The 23,967-nt window shown below is 40.6% G+C and overlaps 1 protein-coding gene across 1 annotated transcript in view; it reads left to right on the top strand.

Moving 5' to 3' along the window:
* The first annotated feature begins 9,866 nt into the window (after positions 1-9,866).
* Positions 9,867-23,967, top strand: part of ETF1 (eukaryotic translation termination factor 1) — a 24,762-nt gene continuing 10,661 nt past the window's right edge. The window contains exons 1-2 of the mRNA XM_020908381.2: positions 9,867-10,002; positions 10,164-10,267. Of these exons, the coding sequence (XP_020764040.1) occupies positions 10,182-10,267 (86 nt within the window). The 5' untranslated portion in view covers positions 9,867-10,002; positions 10,164-10,181. The remainder of the gene's footprint in view (positions 10,003-10,163; positions 10,268-23,967) is intronic.

Below are 23,967 nucleotides of genomic sequence, written 5' to 3'. Positions count from 1 at the left end.
AAGACCACTGAAACAGCCATTTAAGTAGGTCAAAACCAGTCAAGTACCAATCTCATGGTTAAACCTAATTACAATGCACCACCATCAATCCCGTTCCTGCTGCAATAGGTTAGGAAACTCAATTTTCACACTAGAGAGAATACTGCAACTGAACCAACCTTTAATAATTACAGGTTTTCAACTCACAGGAGATCTCAGGAAGCAGGAAATGTTCCACTTAAACCATAAGCTCCTAAACAGGTTCTTGTAGCCCCTGACCCAAAAGGTAGATATTTGGGGCAATGGCTGGGAAGTGGAGAGTCCACATGAGTGACTTCAGGGACCCAGAAACCAACTGATTATAGAATGCAAGATTGCAAATACAATTTTTTTCTCGGGAAATGGTCCACTGCTCTTGATTTCTTGAAGGAATCTGTGACCAAAAGGGGGTTAAGAACCATAAGTTTTTCCTAAATGGGAAATCAATCTACCTTACTAGTCTAACTGCTGAATTCAAGCCATAATCCTTGATCCATGTCCCCTTGCCTTTAGCCATCTCCCGTCTTGCCTTTTCATGTCTTACGTATCCTGGATCTACCTTCTTTCATGAAGCCTTCCCCATTCAGCCCACACTGGCTGTTTCACTCAAATTCTTACTCTTTATTTTTCAAATTTTTAATGTTCAGGAACTTAAAGCTTTTAATATTTTCTATCTTCCCTTGGATTATTTTGAAGCAAATTCCAGAAATCATAATTTTACCCTAACCTTTCAGTGTGTACCTCCAAAAGTGTATTATTCTATAAAATATAACAATATCATGATCACATCAAAAAATTAATCCCTTAATAGCAAAACCGTGAATGTTTAAATTTTCCCAATAGTTTCATAACTTGCTTTTTTTGGCTGCACCACAGGGCACACAAGATCTTAATTTTCTGACAAGGGACTGAACCTGTGCCCCCTGCAGTGGAAGCACAGTCTTAACCACTGGATCACCAGGGAAGTTCCATAACTTTTCCAACTGTTATGAGTCAGGAGCCAGTAAAGCCCACACCTTGTATTGGTTGAAAGTCTCTTTTGAACTATAGGTTTCTCTGCTTCTTTTTCCTCCACTTTGCAATGTATTTGTCCTGCAACCTCTGACATCCTACATTTCACTGGCTGCATTCCTATGATGTCATCAACATGTTCTTCATCCCCTATGGATCTGATTCAGCTTAAGCTTTTTGACAAGATTGGGTGGTATGTACTTTCATCAGAGGGTATACAACTCTGGTTGGCTCTTTTGTGATGTCAGCAGCCACTGATGATCATTACCTAGTTCTCTAATTTCATTAAAGGTATACTATGCTATTTTTTCATTTTTTATATGGAATACCTCTACAGTGAGACACTTCTCCTATCAAGGAACTAGTTAACCTGAAGTACAGTTCTTATGGGAAAGAACTGGTTTTTAAAGTGAGTTAGTTTTGTAGTATTAATCAAAGGTGAGACCAGTGAAATTTCTTGGGTGTCTTTGTGAACTCATGCGTTTTAACTTACTTAATATGCTTCAAGGGGCTTCCCAGCTGGTTGAGCGGGTAAAGAATCAAGCCTGCAAAGCATGAGACCCAGGAGAGGAGGGCTTGATCCTTGAGTCGGGAAGATCCCACTCCAGTACTCTTGCCTGAAGAATCGCATGGATAGAGCCACCTGGTGGGTGGTCCATGGGGTCACAAAGAGTTGGACATGACTGAAGTGAAGCAGCACACAAGGACACACACATGCATTGTGCTTTATACTGGCTTAATTTTAACAAGACCCCATTAGTAAAGGACAGTGTTTTCAATAAATAGTGCTAGGAAAACTGGACAACCACAAGCAAATGAATGAAAATGGATCACTATATTACACCACATACAAAAATTAACTCAAAGTGAGTTAAAGACCTGAATGTAAGACCCAAAACCAAACGCTTATAACAGAGACAGTAAGCTCCTTGACATCAATTTTGGACTTACTGGATTTGACACCAAACACAAAAATAAACAAGGGGGGAGTACACCAAACTAAAAAGGTGCTTCTGCACAGCAAAGGAAACCATTAACAAAATGAAAAAGCAACCTACTGAATCAGAGGAAATATTTGCAAATCAGGTATCTGATAATAAGTTAGTTTCCAAAATACATTAACACAAACCAATAGCAAAAAAATAATCCAAGCAAAAATGGGCAGAAGACATAAGACATTTTTCCATAGACACACAGACGGCCAAAAGGTACATGAAAAGGTGCTAAAGATCATTAGTCATCAGGGAAATATAAATCAAAACCACAGTAAGGTATCACCTCACACCTTAGAATGGCTATTGTCAAAAAGACAAACAGCAAGTGTTGGCGTAACAGAAAGAAAAACACCAATACAGCATACTAACGCATATATATGGAATTTAGAAAGATGGTAATGATAACCCTGTATGCGAGACAGCAAAACAGAAACAGATGTATCGAACATTCTTTTGGACTCTGTGGGAGAGGGTGAGGGTGGGATGATTTGGGAGAATGGCATTGAAACATGTATATATCATATGTGAAATGAATTGCCAGTCCAGGTTCGATGCATGAGACGGGGTACTCAGGGCTGGTGCACTGGGGTGACCCAGAGGGATGGGATGGGGAGAGGTGGGAGGGGGGTTCAGGATGGGGAACACATGTACACCCATGGCAGATTCATGGCAATGTATGGCAAAATCAATACAATATTGTAAAGTAATTAGCCTCCAATTAAAATAAATTTATATTAAATAATAAAATGCAAAGAAATTCAATGTAAAAAAAAAAGTGTTCACATAGATGTGGAGAACAGGGAACCATTGTGCACTATGACTGGAAATGTAAATTGGTGTAGCTACTATGGAAAAGAGTATAAAGGTTCCTCAAAAAATAAAAGATAGAACTACTAAAGGATATAGAAATTCTGCTTCTGGGTATTTATCCAAAGAGCAAAAATTTTGAAAAGATGTATGCACCCAGATATTCACAGCAGCTTTATTTATAGTAGCCAAGATATGTATTCATTGATGAATGGATAAAAATGATGTGCTGTATATATACAATGGAATACTATTCAGCCATGAAAAATAATGAATTCTTGCTGTCTATGGTAACTTGAGGGCATTATGCTAAATGAAATGTCAGAAAAGACAAATATTGTATGATCTCACTTATGCTCATGTTCACAGAGAACAGACAGGTGGTTGCCAGGGGTGAGGTTAGAGGTAGGGTAGGAGTGATAAGGAGTGTTATTTTATAGAACTTCTAGTTATAAAATAAATCAGGATTCCCTGGTGGTCTAGTGGTTAATAATGTGCCTTGCAATGCAGGAAACACAGGTTCAATCCCTGGACCTGGAAGATTCCATATGCCACACAGCCACTAAGCCTATGTGCCACAGCTACCAAGGCAGTGCTCTGGAGCCCTTAACCACAACTACTGAGGCCCATGCACGCTAAAGCCTGTGCTCTGCAACAAGAGAAGCCACCACAATAAGAAACCTGCACACTGCAACTAGAGAAAGACTGTGCACAGCAATGAAGACCCAGCACAGCCAAAACCAAATTTTTTAAGAAATTAAAAAATAAGTCAGTCTTGGGGATGTACCATATAGTACGGTGACTGTAATTATATTGTTTAGTTGCTAAGTAGTGTCCGACTCTTCGTGACCCTATGGATTGTGGCCTGCCGGGCTCCTCTGTCATGTTGCCATTTCCTTCTCCAAGGGATGTTCCTGACCCAGGGTACGAAACATCTCCTGCATTGGCAGGTGTAGTCTTTACATCTGAGCCATCAGGGAATCCCTGTAATTTATTATACTCTGTTACAACAGACTGGTTCCAAATCGGGAAAGGAGTACGTCAAGGCTGTATTTTGTCACCCTGCTTATTTAATTTACATGCAGAGTACATCATGAGACATGCTGGGCTGGATGAAGCACAAGCTGGAATCAAGGTTTCTGGGAGAAATATCAATAACTTCAGATATGCAGATGACACCACCCTTATGGCAGAAAGTGAAGAACTAAAGAGCCTCTTGATAAAAATGAAAGAAGAGAGTGAAAAAGTTGGCTTCAAACTCAACGTTCAGAAAGCTAAGATTGTGGCATCTGGTCCCATCACTTCATGGCAAATAGATGGGGAAACAATGGAAACAGTGACAGACTGTATTTTGGGGGGCTCCCAAATCACTGCAGATGGTGACTGCAGCCATGAAATTAAAAGATGCTTGCTCCTTGGAAGAAAAGTTATGACCAACCTCAACAGCATATTAAAAAGCAGAGAGATTACTTTGTCAACAAAGGTCCATCTAGTCAAGGCTAGTAGTCATGTATGGGTGTGAGGGTTGGACTATAAAGAAAGCTTGAGCACTAAAGAATTGATGCTTTTGAACTGTGGTGTTGGATAAGACTCCTTAGAGTCCCTTAGACAGCAAGGAGATCCAACCAGTCTATCCTAAAGGAAATCAGGCCTGAATATTCATTGGGGGGACTGATGTTGAAACTGAAACTCCAATACTTTGGCCACCTGATGCGAGGAACTGATTCATTTGAAAACACCTTGATGCTGGGAAAGACTGAAGGTGGGAGGAGAAGGGGACGACAAGAAGAAGAGATGGTTGGAAGGCATCACCGACTCAATGGACATGAGTTTGACTAGGGTCCAGGAGTTGGTGATGGACAGGGAAGCCTGGCGTGCTGCAGTCCATGTGGTTGCAAAGAGTCAGACACAACTGAGCAACAGAACTGAACATATTTAATATTTGAAGTTGCTAAGAGAGCAAATCTTAAAAGTTTTCCCAACAAGAAGAAAAAAATTATGTGTGGTGATGGATTTTAGCTATACTGTGATCGTTTTACAATATATAAATATACTGAATCATGTTGTACATCTGAAACTAATGTCAATTGTACCTCCATAAAAAAAAGTCTAGATATTAAAAGTATCCATAAAAAAAAAAGACCAAGACCCCAGTAGTCTTTGTTCCTTTGCTTTCTAAATGATATAGCAAACTGCTTCAGGCTCAATTTGTTCTTTTCTGCCTCAGTCCTATAGTTACCTCTCCTCTTACACTATTGTCTATTTATTTAGCATTCCTGTATCTTTTTTCCCCTGACCACCACCATAAATTTAAGCATTGCACTACATCTAAAAATATTTAGTACTCACCCTAGCACTCTGCTACACAGAAAACTAGTATGAGATTAATATTTATGGAATTGAACTAAAAGATTAGCCTCTATCTAGCAATTCTACAAGGATCTCTAATGATCCAAAACAGGCAGCACTGGAAATGTTAAGCACTTACTTACCTCCTCAGGTGGTTCAATGGCACGACTTAATCTCACTCTGCTAATTTTTCTTTCATGTTATGGGAAGACCTACAACAGCTAGTGAATCCTCCCTAAAATAATTCTTAAAAAAGAGAAAAAATTTTTTCTAGAGCTGAAAGAATGAGAAAAAGTTCTCTATGCATATTATTTAAGTTAGAAATCATTCTAAGGTAAAGCATTTAATGGTCAATATCTGATTAATTTAACAAGGTTGAATTAGTGTAAAGATATTCTGTTATCTACAGAGGAAACTCCTGTCATTCCCTAGTTGTAGTTCCTCTTCCTACTGAAAGGTTGTTTCAACACTAGGGGTTCACAGGGGAGGAAATAATACCTTACACTGGCCCATTTCAAGTCACTTTCACACACATCTGCACTCCAAAGTTAAGCCACTGTGCCTTATGTCAATTTACAAAAAAATCTCATGTCTTTTGTATTATACCATATAGTTTAGGTCTTCTCCAGTGACTTTTACTTACTGTAAGACTTTTTTTATTTGAAGATGGAATCTACAGAACCGCATTCCTCAAATTCACTATGCTTAAGTACACCAAGAACTGAGGGCAGACCACACATTCCTTTATTGACCTCTACATCATGAACTTGTAAGCACTTTAGAGATGGTCTAATCCAAAGAATTTTCTATTTTTTATTCTTCTAGGCACAGAAACATTTTTTCTTTTTAAAGAAAATACTACCTGTAACTCTTGGATGGATGGATGGACAGATGGATGGATGGAGCAGGGAAAACATATACTAAGATACCTAGGGAAAAAAATCATTCATTCTACTAATACAGTTAAGGTTATAAATATTCAGGATTTTAAACTCCAACTCTGAAAATTTTTAACAATTATTAACACATCAGCCATAGAAGTAGGGGGAAATATAGCACAAACCTATTTTATTGGCCCCCCTCTTTCCACCAGAAGGAAAGAGTCCCTAAAAACTGTACTCTGGATCTGTTCTTAGTTTCTCAAACTTATTTGCTGATGAAGCAAGTACTGTCATAGATCTTCAATAGAAAGAGTACAGAAAATAGTGGAAGAGGACAAAACAAATTAGCAGAAACCACAAAGAGAACTAAAATTCACTGGTGACACATGCTTCCTGTAAATGGTATTAGGAGCTTCACACAAATTATCCAGGATAATAATACTCTCAACAAAACAGATGGAATTCTCATTTTACAGTTAAACAAAGAGAGATTCTTCAAACTTTAAGAAGCTGACTTGCTCAAGGTAAGGAGAAGAGTCAAGGCTCAGCCCTAAGACTTCCTAGCTCCAGACTTCTCTTTAACAAACCCAATGACTTCTAGGAGTCATAGTAAGAGTCAAAGCAAACCTTTCCAGAACCATCTCTTCCTTACCTTTTCCACCTTGGCTACTCCTAAACTGGCCTCTACACTGGCAACCAACTCCCATTCTGTACCTAAAAGCACTTTAGTCTCAAGTTGCTACAGGTGTTTTCAACATCAAAACAATCCATCCATTTTCTTTTCCCCCAAATCTGCACCTATTTAGTAGGAATGTCACCTATACCCCGTATTTAAAATTATTACCTAATGTTAGATCTGGGGGGAAAGTACCGAGGTCATCAAGAACAAATCTTTCTTTTTCAGAAGACAACCTGTGCCTAGAGAGGCTATATATTCTGGATTTTGAAAAAAATCTTAATCATTGATATTACAGGAGGTTCTCCTGGACAATGAATGGTCACAGACTCCTCCTTGACAAAGGGAAGAGCATCTTTGTTCCTCCCAAATCTCTTCTACTAGAGATCCATGTCAGCTTTTGTCTCTAATGCTCTATTTCCAACTCTTAAGTACAGAGATAGTGAATTTGCAGCAACTTGGCAAATAAGCTTTTAGGGCTACAAACTGCCTGGATTTAAAATATTCTAAGAAATAAGTTGCAGGAATATTACTTAGTCACACAAAGAATGAAATAATGCCATCTGCAGCAACATGGATGGACCTAGAGATTGTCATACTGAGTGAAGTCAGAGAAAGACAAATATCATGGTATCATTTATATGTGGAATCTTAAAAAAAAAGGTACAAATGAACCTATTTACAAAACAGAAATGCAGTCACAGGTGTAGAAAACAAATTTATGGTTACTAAGGGGAAAGGAGGGGGGAGGAATAAATCGGGAGATTGGGATTGACATATATACACTGCTGTATATATAGAATGAAGTTTCCCAGGTGGCTCAGTGGTAAAGAATCACCCTGTCAATGCAGGAGCTGAAAGAGACAAGGGTTCAATCCCTGGGTCAGGAAAATCCCTGGAGGAGGAAATGGGAACCCCCTCCAGTATTCTTGCCAGGATAATCTCATGGACAGAGGAGCCTAGTGGGCTACAGTCCATGGAGTCGCAAAGAGGTAGACACAGTTGAGCGCCGATATAAAAGAGCTGACTAATAACAACCTGCTGTAGTGTATAGGGAACTCTACTTGATACTCTGTAGTAACCCATATGCGAACAGAATCTAAAAAGGAGTGGATTAATGTATATGTGTAGCTCATTTGCTCTGCTGTGCAGCAGAAACTAACAATGCTGTAAGTCAACTATACTCCAATAAACATTAATTTAAAGAATGAACAGCAATTCTATCTGGGATGTCACCACGCTTACCTCAGCATAAAACCAAAAAGCAAGCCTGTGAGCTAGTCTAGAACACCTGTAAAGCCATCACACATGGGCCCTAAACAACACTATAAACATAAAAATGAGCAAGAAAAGAAAATCAAGGCAAACTAGTATAAAAACAAGGAATTGGGGCAAAGAGAATGAAGTAAGGAAAATGGAGGGACACAGCAGACACCAAGTCAGTAAGCAGTATTTATGACTATTTCAGAAGGGCCACTGCTAAGCACAGTCAACGGCGCACAGTAGAAGTACAATATCTATTATATAATGAGTGAACGTATATGGTAAAAATACAAAATGGAAGCGATTCCATTCTGGGAATTCATTTGCTGGGGGACAGACTTGCCCTGAGTCAATGTCCTCACTCTCAGCAACTTCCTTTCACTTTTCTTTGCCTGAGTTTCCCAATCTACGAAATGGGAGTAAAAGCCCCATTTCCAAGGTGTAAAGTTGAGATAACCCACAAAAAGGATTCAAAGTTCACACAAATGCAACCACCTGAGCACCCACCGCTGGCGTATTTCATAAACAATCTCAGATTTAATAAGCGGAAGAAATTTTCAAAAATCCCCCACAATCTGCTCATCTTCCCCCATCTAACCATTTCAATACTCTGGGAGTCATTCTTGCTCTTCCTCCTCATCCAACCTAACCTCCAGGTCTAACCATTCTAACCCTCAAATATCATTCACTGTACTGTCATCACCCTAGTCTAAGCTACAAATTATCTCACATAAATTACTAACCTTGCTCCACCACACGAGCTTTTGCAATTCCTGAAATGTGTTATGCTCCCTCTTGACAAACTCCTATTCACCCTTGGTTTCATTCTGGTTTTCACTCACTCCTCTTTCATTACACACTCACACCCCTCTGAAGTACTTATGTATTTGTGCAATTATTTTACGACACAAACGTATAAAATCACAGACGGCTATAAATCCAACTAAACTGAGAGCACCACGAAGGTAGGCACTGTTATCTGTCTGGCTCTTCTCAGGAAACCCGGGCCTGGCACACAGCTTGGGCCCAAATACCTGAATGACTCCAGCTGAGGTGGAGACATAAAGTAGCCAACTACAACTCCAAAATCAAAAAGACAGCTGCCCACGTTCCTTCAACATTCTCCCCACCTTCACTCTCCACAGCTCAAATCAAACCATTCAAGGTATCAGATACCTCATGTCTTCAACCTCAGGCAGCCCCTGTTTTCTCCCCTTCCCCATAAAGTTCCAGGTCCAAAGAGAACCCCTCTTAGCCCTGGGCCGGGAAGGGACGTGCTTCTTTTGCCCGTGTGGGTGTCGGGGTGCTGGACTATCCGGAAGAAATTTCCTAATCCTGACACCCTGGCCGAGCGTCTGAACACTAGTCCGCGGAGCCGTGACGCACGCAGGCCCAAATGCTTCGTCAGCTGTGAAATAGCAAACAGGCGCTTCTTTGAGACTTCTCAGACGCAATTCAAACCGCGCGTCCCAGCTCGAAAGTAAAAATGCGTCACAGACCCTCAGAAGTCCATTCCACTCAAGAAAGTGGGAGAGAAAACACAACGACCCCGGCGCCTTGCCCTTTAAGAAACACCCCCGGTTTAGGCAGCCAGACCTAGAGTTAATTCTCGCGAGATTCATCTACTTCCGTCCGCTTCCTGCTCTTTGCTCTCCGAACCGGAAGGAAGGGGATATTTCCCCGCCCCCGGCTTCTACCTCACAAGGCAGCGCGGCCCCAGATGAGACCAATCGGCGGGTTCATTGTAGGCCACGGCCCAAACAGCCAATGGAAAGTCGCGGCGCGCGCAGAGCTCCCCCTCTTCCTCGCTGGCCCCCTCCCTTCCGCCCGCCGACTACCACTCAGCCCCTGGCGGAGGAAGTGATGTCACAGGCCCCATGTGAGCGGATTGCAACACATGCAGCTGCCTGGAGAGAGGGAGCCGGTGTCCTACGTCAGAGCCGCCGCCGCGGAGCCGCCGCCGGGGAGGAGCAGCCGCTGCCGCCCAGGACTGGGCCCTTAGGTAAGCCAGGGAGAGGGAAAGGCCAGCTACCACCGCGGCGGGCCGCGCGGGGCGGGAAGAGGAGGGACTCTCGGGGGTGGCAAGGAAGGGGGCCGCTCTGCCCCAGCGGCGGCGCTAACTCTGTGGTCTTGGTGTCTCCGGGCCCCGCCGGGCCGCTCTAGGGAGGAGGAGGCGAGAAGATGGCGGACGACCCCAGTGCTGCCGACAGGAACGTGGAGATCTGGAAGATCAAAAAGCTCATTAAGAGCTTGGAGGCGGCCCGCGGGTGAGCGCCGCATCTGGGCCCCCCCATGCCCTCTTGGTTCCGGGACCCTCAGGATGGCCGCCCCCGCGCCGCATGGCCGGATGAGGAGAACCAGGCACTAGCCAACTCCCGCCTTATGGACCTGTGGGTAGTAGCTTCAGTCCCAGGGGCGAGGGTCTACGCCGTTGGCCCCAGAAGGGGCAGTTCTCCGTCTTGGGGCTAGGGGGTCCTGCTCCCGGTACTCGGACCACTCGACCCCCTCGTGGTAGGCCACTACTACTTCTGTATCTCTCTCAGGCGCTGAATACAGCACCTCCTTTTCTGAGCTCCAGATGCTGCCACCCACCTCGGGTGCTGTTGGGGGAAAGGGCCAGGCCTTCCTTTCCAAAGGCCCTTCCCTGATTTCCTCTTTACCTTCCTTTACATTCTTAAGCCAAGCCTCATTAAAATGGCCTCTCCCTCCCGGGCTTCTTGAGACCCGGGTGGGATTAAGTCTGGATGGGGCGGGAAGGAGAGGTAGTCAAGGACAACCTTTTTCTGACTTCCTCTGATTTCTCTGGGTTTTACCATTCTCCCAAGATGACTTCCTCCTAGTCCTGTAATTACCCTTTAGCTTCCTGGTTTTAGCTGTTACAGGACCCACCTATAAACTGAGAATGTGTGCGCCGGAGGGGAGGTTTTGGCTGACAGCTGTGTATCTGTATATACAGGAGAAATCCGAATTACGGGGTTGCTGATATGAACAGGTTCCCTTTTGGCCTGTCTCTGGAACTCCTGGAGTAGAGGTGCCTAGTGTATTAATGATTGTTGAAATTCAGAACTGGATTGGGTGGGCTTTGAGTTTTCTTCGGTAAATTTTGAAAAGCAGCTGTTAGGTGTGTCCATTGTGGGAAGGGTGAACTAGTTTAAAACTAACTTTATATGCTCTTTTGAAATTTAAAAAAAAAGTTACTCTTTAGGGGAGAGTGTGTCAGAGGTGTATCTATTCTCTCACTTTATTACTTTATTTTGTTCTTTTCCCAGTCATAGAAACTTTTTACTTACAGGAAGTGGCAAGGAAAAAAAAAATTTTGGAACGTTACATATTTGTATGTCTGAGCATTCTTAGAATAGCAGAGTGACTTTTCTGGGACCATGTTGAAAGTTGTTTTCAGTACATGAATTGGACATTCTGGTTTCTGAGGCAGGTTTGTCCTTGGTTGGTAGATTTGCAATGATGGGATTCAGCAAACTCATAGTAGTTACTGCTTTATGAAGTAAAGTATGCTTGGATCCATTGAAGCCCAAGGCTAACAGCTTTGCCATTGTGCTTTGTTCTTAACAATTAGTTTAGTGACAGTTCTGTTTGGGGTGAAACTTCTGAAAGTTTGGTTCTCTTCAGTTACTGGAGTTTTTGCTCACTTTCTCTGGTATGAATTGAAGGTAGCAGCTTATTTTTCATTCCTTAGGTTTGTTTTTCTTTGAATTTAATAGAATTATTCAGACATAGTTAATATAATCTTACCAGAACTTGAACACAGATGATTCTATGCCACATGATAGAATGAATTATTATTCCCCAAGTGTGAGAATACTGTACAGGAGGGATAATATAATAGATCATGACCCATTATGATGCACTACTAGCCAGATTCTTTTGTTTCATTAGCATCTTCTGTTGTTTTGCTTGAATCCTTCACTTGAGTATGACTTTTCTAGATTGCTGTTGCTGCTAAATAAGCAACAGCATTCCTTTCTACTGTTTAATGGAGGGAGCTCATTCTTAAGTTTGTTCCTAGCCATATTACCTAGCCACTTGAACTTTTAAGCTCCTCTTTGAAGCTTTTAAAAGCTGTAGTCCTTTGATTAACAAACTTAGGTAAAGTTGAAGCATGCTAAAAATGAAGTTCTTACGCACAACCTTTCTTGCAAGTGGTAGTTAAGTTTGAACATTTTATACAAGTTTAAGCTGTCATATAAACAACGTGGTTGATAATCATGTCCTACTTTGCTTTTATTCAGGATTTGGTTATATTCTGATCCCATGAAAATTTAAATTCTTGACCATCGCTAGGTATCAGTAAGGGAGTCACAAGTACATTCTTTTTGACTCAGAAGTTTCTTGGTATATACCGATTTCTTTTTGAGAAAAGCAAGATTGTATTATGGCTGAGTTATATTAGTCACTCATTAGATTATCATAATGTGCAGTGAGAATTGTTTTTCCTTCTTTCCCTAATGTTAAAATAGTCATTGAGAAACATGGTAGACTGTTAATTTTAAGCACAAACTGGATGGTACAATGAATCTATTTCTGGTGGTGTTTAAGGGGCAGGGGCAAGTTGTGGGTTTCAGGAGAAAACAGGTTGTGTTCAAGCATGGTTACTAGTGCTAGATAGTGAAACAGTGGTAGACTAGTAGAATTGTTTTGGAAATGAAGATTTCTTCTCCACCACCCTCACTCTGCTGCCCCCCTGCCCTCCACCCCTGCCCCAGTCAATTCTGGGCATGAGAATCAGAGATTGGTTTGTTTTTAACTTTGGCTCTTAAGGTATGCTGGGATAAGGGTAATCTTGAAATTGAGACAGCCAATATGTGATTATCTTGATATATGATCCCAAGGTAATGTAGCTTTGAAGGAAAACTACCTGCAAAATAGACTCACTGATTAAGTAAATCTGAACAGAGTGAAGTTTCTAAGCACATTAGTTTTTTAAGCAGTTAGCATATTATGGATACTGTATTAAGCAATACATTATTTCATTTAATCTTCACAAGAGGTATTGTCTCTTTGTCATACTTTCTGAATTAAAAGGAGTGTTATACATATAACTTGAATTTATGTTGGGTGGAACATACACATTTAGCTTTGTATAAGCCTGGTGAAATGTTGGTTTCTGGGTATGCTAGTTAAAAAAAAAAACCAGCTAAGTCTTTTCCTATCCATAGGTCCCACTTAAAATTAATTGTAGTTCTTCCTGGTTTATGATTGCTCTTGGTGTATTCTCCATAGTTGGCTTAAATGAGGACAGATGTGTACGTAAGCCAAAACTCGACCTAGGGCCATGTGGATGGAAACCATGGTTGTAGATATTTTCAAAAAGGAACTGAATCAGGTGAAGATATGTAGAAGAAAGGTAGGTAGCAAATTTAGGTTGTTTAATGTTTCTGAGCCTGTGAGAGGTAGCCCCAGAAATAGTGTTGGAAGCTTTATAGTTTTCAGGTAATAAAATCATAACCAGAGCCTGTTATAGCAAGGACAGTGGTGAATATAACTAAGGAATGGACAAGGTAAATCTGGACTAAATTATGTCTGTGAGTATTAGAATATTTTTTTTTTCACTTATCTTCCACAGGGAATCATATATTTCATATATAATCAGAGCTCAGTCAGATAACCCATGTTTAAAGATTAGGGCAGTTTCTAAGCTTCATTTGAGTCTTCTGTGGTTTGGGGACATTTTTTAAGCTTTTGTTAAAAATAACTTGTAGATACCTTGAAGGAAATAAATTGCCTGAATTTACATGACTGTCTTTCTTACCCCCAGATATATATGGGCGGGGGTGGGAGTGGGGACACAGGATGCACAGCAGGATGGGACAATTTTTCTCCTCTGAGAAGTTCTGATACTAGCTGTGTGGGTTTTTTCCCCCACACCAAGCAGTTCTTCAAGTCTCACTGGACACCAAAAAGGTATTCCTACAGTTGGATTCAATTCTGACACTACCTAGAGTTACTATCAGATCCCACAAAGCTCAGTCCCACAAGATTGCCCACACATATGATGCCAAAACAAGCCTGGGCCTTGGGGGTTCTTATGACTTCTTGGGTTCAGTGATATGTTAGAAGGGTCCAAAAACCTCAGGGAAACTATGTTAACTGATTTATTACAAAGGATGTTATGAAGGATATAAATGAACAGCCAGATGAAGTGGTACATGGGGCAAGGTCTGTAAGGGTCCACGTGCAGAAGCTTCTGTCCTTGTGAAATTGGAGCATGCCACCTGAGTTTACCAACCCAGTTCACCAACCCAGAAGTTCATTAAATCTTGTTCAGTAATTTTATATAGATTACTCTGCAACTACCTCTTCCCATAGGTCTGGGAATGGAGCTGAAAGTTCAGCCCTCAAAAAACTTGGTCTTTCTTCAGACTGGTCCATCCTAATTCTGCCTAGGGGCCGCACCCTAATCACTTCATTGGCATAAACTCAGGTATGCTCCTTGGGGACTCCTTATGAATAATAACAAAAACACTCCCCATCTCAGGAAATTCTAAGGCTTTTAAGAGCTTCCTAAAAGCCAGGGACAGACCAAAATCTCCAGAAAATTCCTCACATTATATTGAATTAAAAGTTATATTTTTATGAGATCGATAAATGGGTTTTTTAAATAGAATATAGACAGGTTGTTTATATGATTTGAATAAATTAAACTGTGTAAATGTGTTTGGGTTCCTTCCCTAAGTGGAAGTTGTTGATTAGTAGAACATTCACCTAAAGGATTCTTGGAATGGTCTCAAAGCAATGAATTTCAGGTGGTTTTATTTTTTAGTTCTCCACATCCTAGTTACAGGTGGCTATAACTAAAATGATACTTTGTCGTCTTTCATACTGATACCAGGATATTCAGGCTCTTAAAGAGGATGTTTTTCATCCTCTCTTCTGGCTTTCCCTGCCTTTCCTGTCTCCGATAGTTATACAGGTAAAAGAACCCACTAGAGAAAAGTCAAGAATTAGAATATTTTTAATTTCCTGGGAAGAGATGGGTGTAGAACACAAACTACAGTGACTTCCCACAAAACGGTCAAAATATAGATGCCACCAACATGTCTGGGCCTGTTGAGGTGGAAAAAGGAAGAGGGACAGGTAAGAGTATATTTGATAGGGTGTGGTGGTGGTACTCAGTCTACTCCAAGTGTATTAGGCTGCCTGCCTCAACTCAGAACTAGTCCTAACAGCCGTTGTATTCTGGCATGGTGTTCTATGCACTGTGAACCTAATGAACAATTACTCTCTTTGAATTTCAACTCCTGACAGACTTCTTATTGTAATAGCAGATACACTTATCCTTCCAGGAAAGGAACATTTGCTCTGGACACATTCCTAGGTAAGCAGGAGTACCTAATTAGAATACCGTTTAAGGCAGAATGCAGTATAGGTCGCCAGTGTCCTCCCTAGCTGCCTGCCACACACACACACTGGTAGGACCCTTTTAGCAGCGGGCCCTTTTTTTGAGTTTGGTTGTGGGAAAACTTAAAATGTGGGTTTTGCAGCAGGGCTAAATGGCTTCAGGCTCTATTTAGAGTCAGGAGAAATTTGCCTTTTTTCCCTAGGCCTACTGCTGGAACCATCTATCTCTGAACTTGGGCAGCAGAAATTTTTTGAGTCCACCCTGTTCTCCAGGGATCTCAGGATAGAACCTTCTTCTAGGATACATTCTATAGAGGAGTGTCTGCAGCAGCCTGCTGTTTTAGTGAGGAAGAGAAAGGATTTAGAGGGGGTTCAAGATTCTTCCCACCAAGTTGGAAATTACAAGGTTTTTCTGTGGGCAACTGTCCTCAGAGAGCATGATGATTGAAGTTCCCTCTCATAACAGCTTCCTCTTAATACTGCCTATTAGGTAGTAATGAAAGTTTCCTCCCCACCCCCCTTTGTGAACAGGTATCTTTTTCTTTGAATCTAAGTGAATCAAGATAAAGCGTGGTTGCTCTTTTTCTCACTTCTTCCAAAACATATTTGAGTTTGATAAACAGCCATAATTTCATTGTTTTTCTTGTGGATACAAGGATAAAAACAGATGATTCTTTCACATTGATAGATTGATCAAGCTTTCTGTGCTGTAATCCAGTGTTGTTTCTCTTTTATCTACTTAGTTTGTATGTAGTACCCAATCTGTAGGTATTTACATGTTCACTTTGTCCTTATTTTAACCCTTGAAGTTGTTTTTTCATTTTATCCTTTAAGGTTTCCTTTAAAAGAATGATCTAGTCAAAATAGAAGATTGTCTTTTTCTCAATGTCTGTGGCCTTCTAACTTAGATTTTTTCCCCAATTTCACATCTAAGTATATGAAAAATGAAGCCCACAGATGCATTTTTACTATTAACTAGTCAGCTTACAAGCTCCATCAAACATCTGCTGTAGGTTGGATATTTATACATTTAGGGAAGCATTGTGCAACACCATGAGAAAATGGTCTGACACACAACCTTGGAGTGATGATATGAACCATTTCCGGTCTCAGAATAACAGGGTACATGTTGATGTGGGTGTAGTGTAGGCAGATTATTTGGGTCTTAAATGAGGTATTAGACATGGTCAAAAATGGAGAGATTGTTTAACTACTTGGGCAGATTTCCTAGACAAGGCATGTGAATGTTGTCAGAGAATGTTACTTTGGGCATTGTTTGACTGATACAGTATCTTTGATACACTGATGTAGTGGAGCTGTAACTGATCTGCAACTTTGAAATGGTCATTGACATTCATTCTTGATTTAAAGCCAGTTAGCCTAAAATTAGACTCAAAAGCTTTGTGTTGGTTGTTAGTTGGTGAGCTGTCAGGGTATTGAAATAGTGCAGAGTATTTGCATATATGTGCCTCCCTGGTAAAGTTGGCTTGACAGTTTGACAGTCCCAACACTAGTTTGCAAGTAGTGAAAATGTACTGATCCCCAAACATTAATTTCTTAATACCTCTGGATATTTTTAGCTTTTTACTGAAGAAAAAAAAGTTTTCCTCCTTTCTGGCCATCCCATTCTCTGGCCTCCTCTGGCTTTTATGTCTCTACTTAAAAGCAAGAAGGATCCTCAGGAAAGACAGGGTTAGAAGTTCATAGACAAGAAAGATTGAGTTTTAATCAAGCAATGAAATTAAATTAGTTTCCTGAAGATGGGTTGAAGAGCATATATTTTGACTCCTCACAACGACGCTATGAAAAAAGCTATTACTGCCATTTCATGGATGAAAAAATTTGCAGTGCTGAGAGATTAAGTAGCTTTACTAATACAACAGTCTTAACAAGGGGCAATGCTAGATTCTGTCCCCACTTTCCTGATTCCAGAGCCTCTGGTACTAACTATTATGCCACACTGCCTTACTCTTTGATTTTGCTGAATAGAAACATTTTTCTTTTGCTGAATAAAAACATTTCCTATTCTCTTCTGAAAGGAGGATTCTTGTCCAAGGAGATTTTCAATTTACTAGAGGGAGCAGATGTGCAGAGACCCGAGAGCAAAGATAAAAGGGAACAGGCATGCTGTTTGCAAGTCTACCTTGGAAGAACTTGGGTACTGAACAAGTTTGTTCTTAATGAGCATCATTGGTGAGGGAAATAACTAACTTCTAAATCCTTCCCCAGAAGCTCATGTGTATATTAGAAAGAAGATTAACAGGAAGGCTGTGGCTTTTGTTTTATTTGAAAAGTACTTGCATAGTGGCCAAGAAAGATAAGAAGTGGACTTTCTCGCCCTGTGTAGAACCTTGATGGTTAGTTGGTCCCTAATGTTGGTTGTGATTGCTATCTCCTGGCTTCTCACTAATGTGAGAATGCTAGAGAAATTTTCCAGCTTCTACTGCTCCCTAGTGGAATATTCCACTGTGTCAATTTGTTTGTTTTTAGTTTCCCTTTTATAACAAAGTAAATTCCTGTAATAGTAGAAAAAATACTCCCACCAGATACGTAGTTTTGTTTTAGAGTACAGTAATCTTAATGCTTTTGAGGATAAAACACTAAAATGAGCTTTTTGTAAACTTAACTTTCTGCAAAATATTGGGACTTTTTGAGTTACTGTGTCTTCTAGGGTAGAGGCTGCTTTAATGTCTTGGCGTGTTCATAGCTTCGTCCTTGTCCCATCTAGTAATGGCATCTAACCCTGAGGTCAGTAGCACAAAACCAGTTTCCAGTAACTCTGTCTAGCCTCTTAAAACAGTAACAGAATCCTCTCTTGGTATTCTGTAAGCTCTCTATAGAAAGCAGCCGTACCCACCTCCTATGTGCATCACAGGTAATATTTGGGAGCAGGTTTGAGGTGGGGTTGAACCAGTTTAAAGGTGGCAAAAGAGGATATTGAAGGTGTCGTTTTTGCTATGGTAAAAGACCGATGGGATGGTTTGAGCATTTTAGTGAAGCTAAAGCAGAGATGATTAGTCATTTCCACACACGTTAGTTCTTCTCCAAAGATTGGCAAACTCTTAATTGGTATTTTATTTAATAGTTTAGAATAAAACCCTTGGTGTCGGCTTAGAAGAGACTGTATAAAGAAGACCCTTTTTCTTATGTTAGCAATTAACCATTTATTCATTCTCAAATGTTTAAGCATGCACTCAGTGCTGAAATGAATTCTACCTTCAAGAAGTGTTGTTTCACAGTTATTTGGTGGGAATGACTCTTGGTGGCTCAGATGGTAAAGAATCTGCCCACAGTGCAGGAGACCCAGGTTCAATCCCTGGGTGGGGAAGATCCCCTGGTGAAGGGAATGGCTACCCACTCTGGTATTCATGCCTGGAGAATTCCGTGGAAAGTGGAGCCTGGCGGGATACAGTCCATAGGGTCGCAAAAGAGTCGGATACTACTGAGCGACTAACACACTTTCTTTGGGTGAAAGAGAAAAACAGGTCAAATCTTTGAAGTGACTGATAACCAGATAGAAGTAAAGGGGAATTAATTTCTGTATTTCTCCCTTGTGATGAATTCCAAAACAGCTTATAGTGTTCTGACCATATTGTTTGAACTGAGTTTTGGCTTGGTTCTTTTGTTCTGTTGGAAGATTTGGCAGGTCCTGTAACCCAGTAAAGGTGATTATCACCTACCACAAAGTTAACTATTATATCTCTCTCTTTAGGCTTACTCAGATTCAAATAAGTCTGTAGCATCACTTAACAGTGTTGCTACTCTCCCCTGCCCCCTAACTGCTGTGCCCTTAATTCTTTCTGGCTTCTCTTAAGGACGGGAGGGGGGGGGGGGCATAAGAAGCTATCAAGTTCCATCTAGTTACCATTTAGCGATCTATCTGCTATCCTTGCTAGGCACTTGATATATATTCTTTTACAGAATCCTCATGACTGTGAAGTAAGGAGAAACTGAGACTCTTAATTTGCCCAGGTTGTGGCAGTAGGACAATCATAAACCTGTCCGTCCTAATCATAACCACCATCCTATTATGTTCCCATATTAAACCCACATAAAAATTGCTTTAGTTTCAGAGTTTAAACTTAGCTTTCTGCATTTGGTTAAAGAAGAAAAATGGAAGACCTGTAGTGAATAAAATGACAGAAGTAGTAGAAATTGGAGAGGAACCAATTGATTTTCAGCTGGGATCCCTACCATGTAGCTAGGCTAGTGAATCCCAGAAATGCTGTGTCTGAAATTTAAGTTGAGCTTTGTGAGCTTGAAAAGGGGATAGGGGAAACCTTGACCATCTCTATCCTAGGCTTATCTTGGTCAAACATTGAGATGATAGCTTCCTGGGGAGCATATACTCTTAAATCCCAACTAGAAAGGATAATAGGCAGTCTCTAAAATGCTCCTCACCCTAATCTGAAAGTAGGGGTGATAAGATGGATGGCAGTGATTGAGGAGAGTGTTCTGGCTGGGGAAAATTGGACACATCTGAGCCATCACAATTCACTGTAGTTATGTTATTGCTAGGGTACAGGACAGCAGCTTACCTGCAGGAGATGAGCTCTGAGTTTCTTTTAAGTAGGGGTGAGATCATGGAATCTCCTTGACTTCAGCTGGCTGAGAGGTCCTTCTTAAAGGCATAGAAAAGAAGCCGGACACAGTGATTCTTAACCCTAGTTATGCATTTAAGTCTGATTCTATTTAAATCAATCCATTTGAAAATTGAGACTCTCTCAACCATAATCATTACCACCCTCACTCCTCCTATTCAAGAGCTATTGAATCAGAATATAAAGGAAGAGGAGATCTTTTTGTATCTAAGCATTTTTGTTTGTTTTGCTTTTTTCAGAAAGCTCTTCAAGGGTTCTGGGGCTCTCATGCAAATTGGCCAGTGGATAAGTTTGTGGGTGCCACATTTTCTTTCTAAAGTGTTCTTAAGCATTGTTAATGATAAGCACTGGCAAGATCTTTACAAGTCAAAGACTACTGAGATTTTCGTTTTGTCACTCTTACGACTAACTGCATGAGCAGGCTTCCTGAATCCAAAGGCTGGAACACTGCTAACTGTAAAGCTACATAAACATACACCCCCTAACCCAAGCTTTGCTCTGATTACCTTGAGTTTTTTTCTTTAGAGTCCTTGCAGTCCTGGTAATCTGTACCTTAATGTTTCCCTGACCGTAGTGTTTAAGGGCCATGAAACCTTGGATTAGATAAGTAACTGGTGGTACTACCCCTGACCGCCCATTCTAGGGAGAGAAACTTTTCTTTCAACAGTCACCTTTGAGATTGCAGGAAGAGAAAGCTGTCAGCTGTCTCTTTAAATTCTCTTGCTTTTCCTAAGTTGTGTCTAGTTTGTTTAACTATCCATATTTAGTCTATTTACAACTACTCCCTTCTGTCTCCCAGCTGTTTTATTTCTCAGAAGTTAGTCCTCTGAGTGGAAGCACTGCTGAACTCTTCTTTGAAAAGGGAACATGCTCCTAAAATGATGAGAACAAGGGGTCTGAGAACAGAGGCCCCTAGACACCTTACACAGCACATTGTATGTTGTGTCTTTTTTACAGCCTGCCTGTGAATCATTGCTGTGTGCCTCATAATCCACTGACTTAAATGAGAGCCTTCTGATTTTGGGAAAGGGACATAGTGACAAAGCAGAGGCATGGATGAAAAGTATTAAAATTATAAGGTGTAGTTTGCTTACACTGCCAGCACCTCAGTGAGAGCTTTATTTCTCACTGTCGCCTGAGGGCTCTTTGCTCTGCTTCAAGTGAAATACTCAGCTTTCTTGGTTTTATTTTGGTGTTTACACAAACTGGTCTAGCAACTTTGATTGGCTTGCCTGGGGGGCAGGTGGGGGGTAAAGGAGTGTTTATTTTGTTTGGAAACTTTCCTGGAAAAGCTTTTTTTAATTTTTAAAAACCAGAAGCCTCCTTTTTTTTTTTTTTTTTTAAACTTTTATTCTTTTGGCTGTTCTGTGAGGCGTGTGGGATCTTAGTGTTCCCCAAACAGGGGTCGAACCTGTGCCCCCTGCAGTGGAAACAAGTCTTAACCACTTGGACAGCCATAAAGTTCCTGGAAAAACTTTAATTTCCTGTTATCAAACCCAACATGCAAATCATGAAGCCTTTAAACTTCTAAAGTAGAGGCCATCTATTTAAATAATCCTTGTATCCTCATCCCCAGTGGTGTCAGATGAATTCAGAAACTTACGGTTTCCCCCAGACTGGGTACAGTCTGAGGCACAGAGGCACAGAGAGAGGCACAAAGGGAAACGTGAAAGTCGCTCAGTCATGTGTGACACTCTGTGACCACATGGACTACAGCCCACCAGGCTCCTCTGTTTATCAGATTCTCTAGGCAAGAATACTGGAGTAGCCATTCCCTTCAGGGGATCTTCCTGACCTAGGGATCCAACCTGAGTCTCCCGCATTGCAGGCAGATTCTACTGTCTGAGCCACCAGGGAAGCCCAATTTTTTAAAAACATTAGTCAGAATTCAGAATGAGTAAGAAGCCAAGACTGTCAAGTGGCTTCCTATTTAACAACTTAGTAGAAATCTGCCAGTGTTTTAAGTGGAATTCCATAACAAGATTATGTTCTTAGTTATCTCTACTACTCTGTCCTTTCTAGGATGTTAAATGGATGTGAGTTTAAGGTTGCCCAACGCTGGTGCTATACAGTAAAGTTGCTTAATGGATGCTTCTCTTAACCTATCCACAGTGAAAAGTAAATAGCTGCTTATCTTAAGGTCATTGCTTTGTCCTCCACATGATCATCCTGCTTTAGGGACTTCCTTTAGGCATTTCAGCCTCAGTTAACTTATGCCAATGATAAAGAGGTTCTCTTTAGCCTCAAACTTTACCTCCTTTGGGTTTGTTGCCTGTTTAGCTTTCAGATCTCTGAGCCTCCACCCTGCTATCCTTTTAGCCCTTTCTCATTACATTTCCTACAACTGAGCCCTTTTGAGAAGTAGCTAAACTCTTATGGTCCCTAAAGAGTCCGAAAGCCCCAAGGTAAAGAAATTCTCTTTTGAGAATTGTTCATCTGAAAACAAATACAAATCAGTAAAGCTCAGATTGAACTTACCTATCTTACTTAGATTGCAACTTTTCCCTGTCTTGTATAGTTTCATATCATAAGATGACATCTACAGTCTAAAACAAGTTTAATTTCAGTTTATTTGCCTAATTTTTCTAGCCCCTCCTAGAGCAAACTCCTTTTCTCCTCTTTGGCCTGTAAGATTTGGAAAAACTCCAGAAGGAATTATCAAAAAGTGTTTAAGAAATTTAGGTCCCTAGCAAGATACATATTGGAAGTGCAGCAGTTTGTTACAGTTGATTGCTAAAAGAACACCCACTGATTGTAAAGAGCAGTTTTCTTTTTTGTAATAGAAGATACCAACTTGTTTCATTTGGCAATTCTTTTTCCATCTAATTCAGAAACTGGAACATGGCCACTACAGTTGTATATATGTCTGATTTTTTATTTCACAATCATTGCTTGCATTTGTGGTGACTAAAGCTGCTTATCATGAATTGGTTTGATTCTCCGCTCTGACAAGGGCATCTGCTCCACTGTCCAGTGGTGGCAGCAGAATACACACCGTGCTTTACAACGTGTTTGTAGCTCACGATTCACAAAGTAATCAGCTTGCAGTTTATTGAGGAAAGTATCACAAAGGCTGTGAACCCGCCTTCTAAGTTTTGAGTAGATACCCCGACAGAAACAATGCTGGTTTTGAAGACAGTCTGGGAGCAACTATCCTGATTGTGGAAGGGCTTGCTAGTCAGCTTGTCTCCTTCTACAGAAAACTTTTCTGCCTAGGGGACTTGTGAATTTTGCCACTAGGAGAAAACTATGAGGTTCTTTTCCAGTGCTGGTACCAAGATGCACATTTGTGAAGATAATTTTATTCTAGGAAGATAGTTTCCAGACACTTTCAAACACTTATAGTTACAAAGCTAACATTAGGGGTTTTCTCTTTTTTTTCTCTACTGTGCCTCTTCCCTTCTTTCTTATGACACTTGGCACATAAGCCTATTTGACTTGACACTGTAACCATCTTTCTAATTTCTTTTTCTTGCAAACTTCCACCAGACATTGGATATATGTGAAGTTAACACACTCAGCAATTAGGAAAAAGTTTTAGGTGTTTCTGGCAGTCTATCCAGTTTATCTAAAGAAAGCCCCCACCTTTTTCATTTTGACACTAAAACTTGTAATGATTAAACTTATCATAGCCTTTAGGATCATGATCTTGAAGAATCTCAGGAAGTAACTTTCCTATAGACTCTTTAAGTATCAAATAGAAACAGTTTGTAAAACAACAGTCACATTTCTTAACATACTTTGGCTCATATCAGATCAGCTTTTGCCTTCAAAATATAAATTGGCTCAATTTCTTTTTTATTGACATATAGTTGATTTACAATTTGATTTCTCTACAGCAAAGTTATATATATGTATATACATTGATTTTTTTTCTTTAATATTCTTTTCTGTACATCTGTTAACTCCAACCTCCCACTCCACCCCTCCTTCAACCCCCTTGGCAGCCACAGGTCTGTTCTCTTAAGTGTGTGAATCTGTTTCTGTCCTGTAAGTAGGTGCATTTGTGT

This window comes from Odocoileus virginianus, chromosome 3, assembly GCF_023699985.2.
Source record: "Odocoileus virginianus isolate 20LAN1187 ecotype Illinois chromosome 3, Ovbor_1.2, whole genome shotgun sequence".
Classification (NCBI taxonomy): Eukaryota; Metazoa; Chordata; class Mammalia; order Artiodactyla; family Cervidae; genus Odocoileus; species Odocoileus virginianus.
The sequence above is the reverse complement of the archived record's forward strand: the minus strand, read 5'-3'. Positions and strand labels throughout refer to the sequence as shown.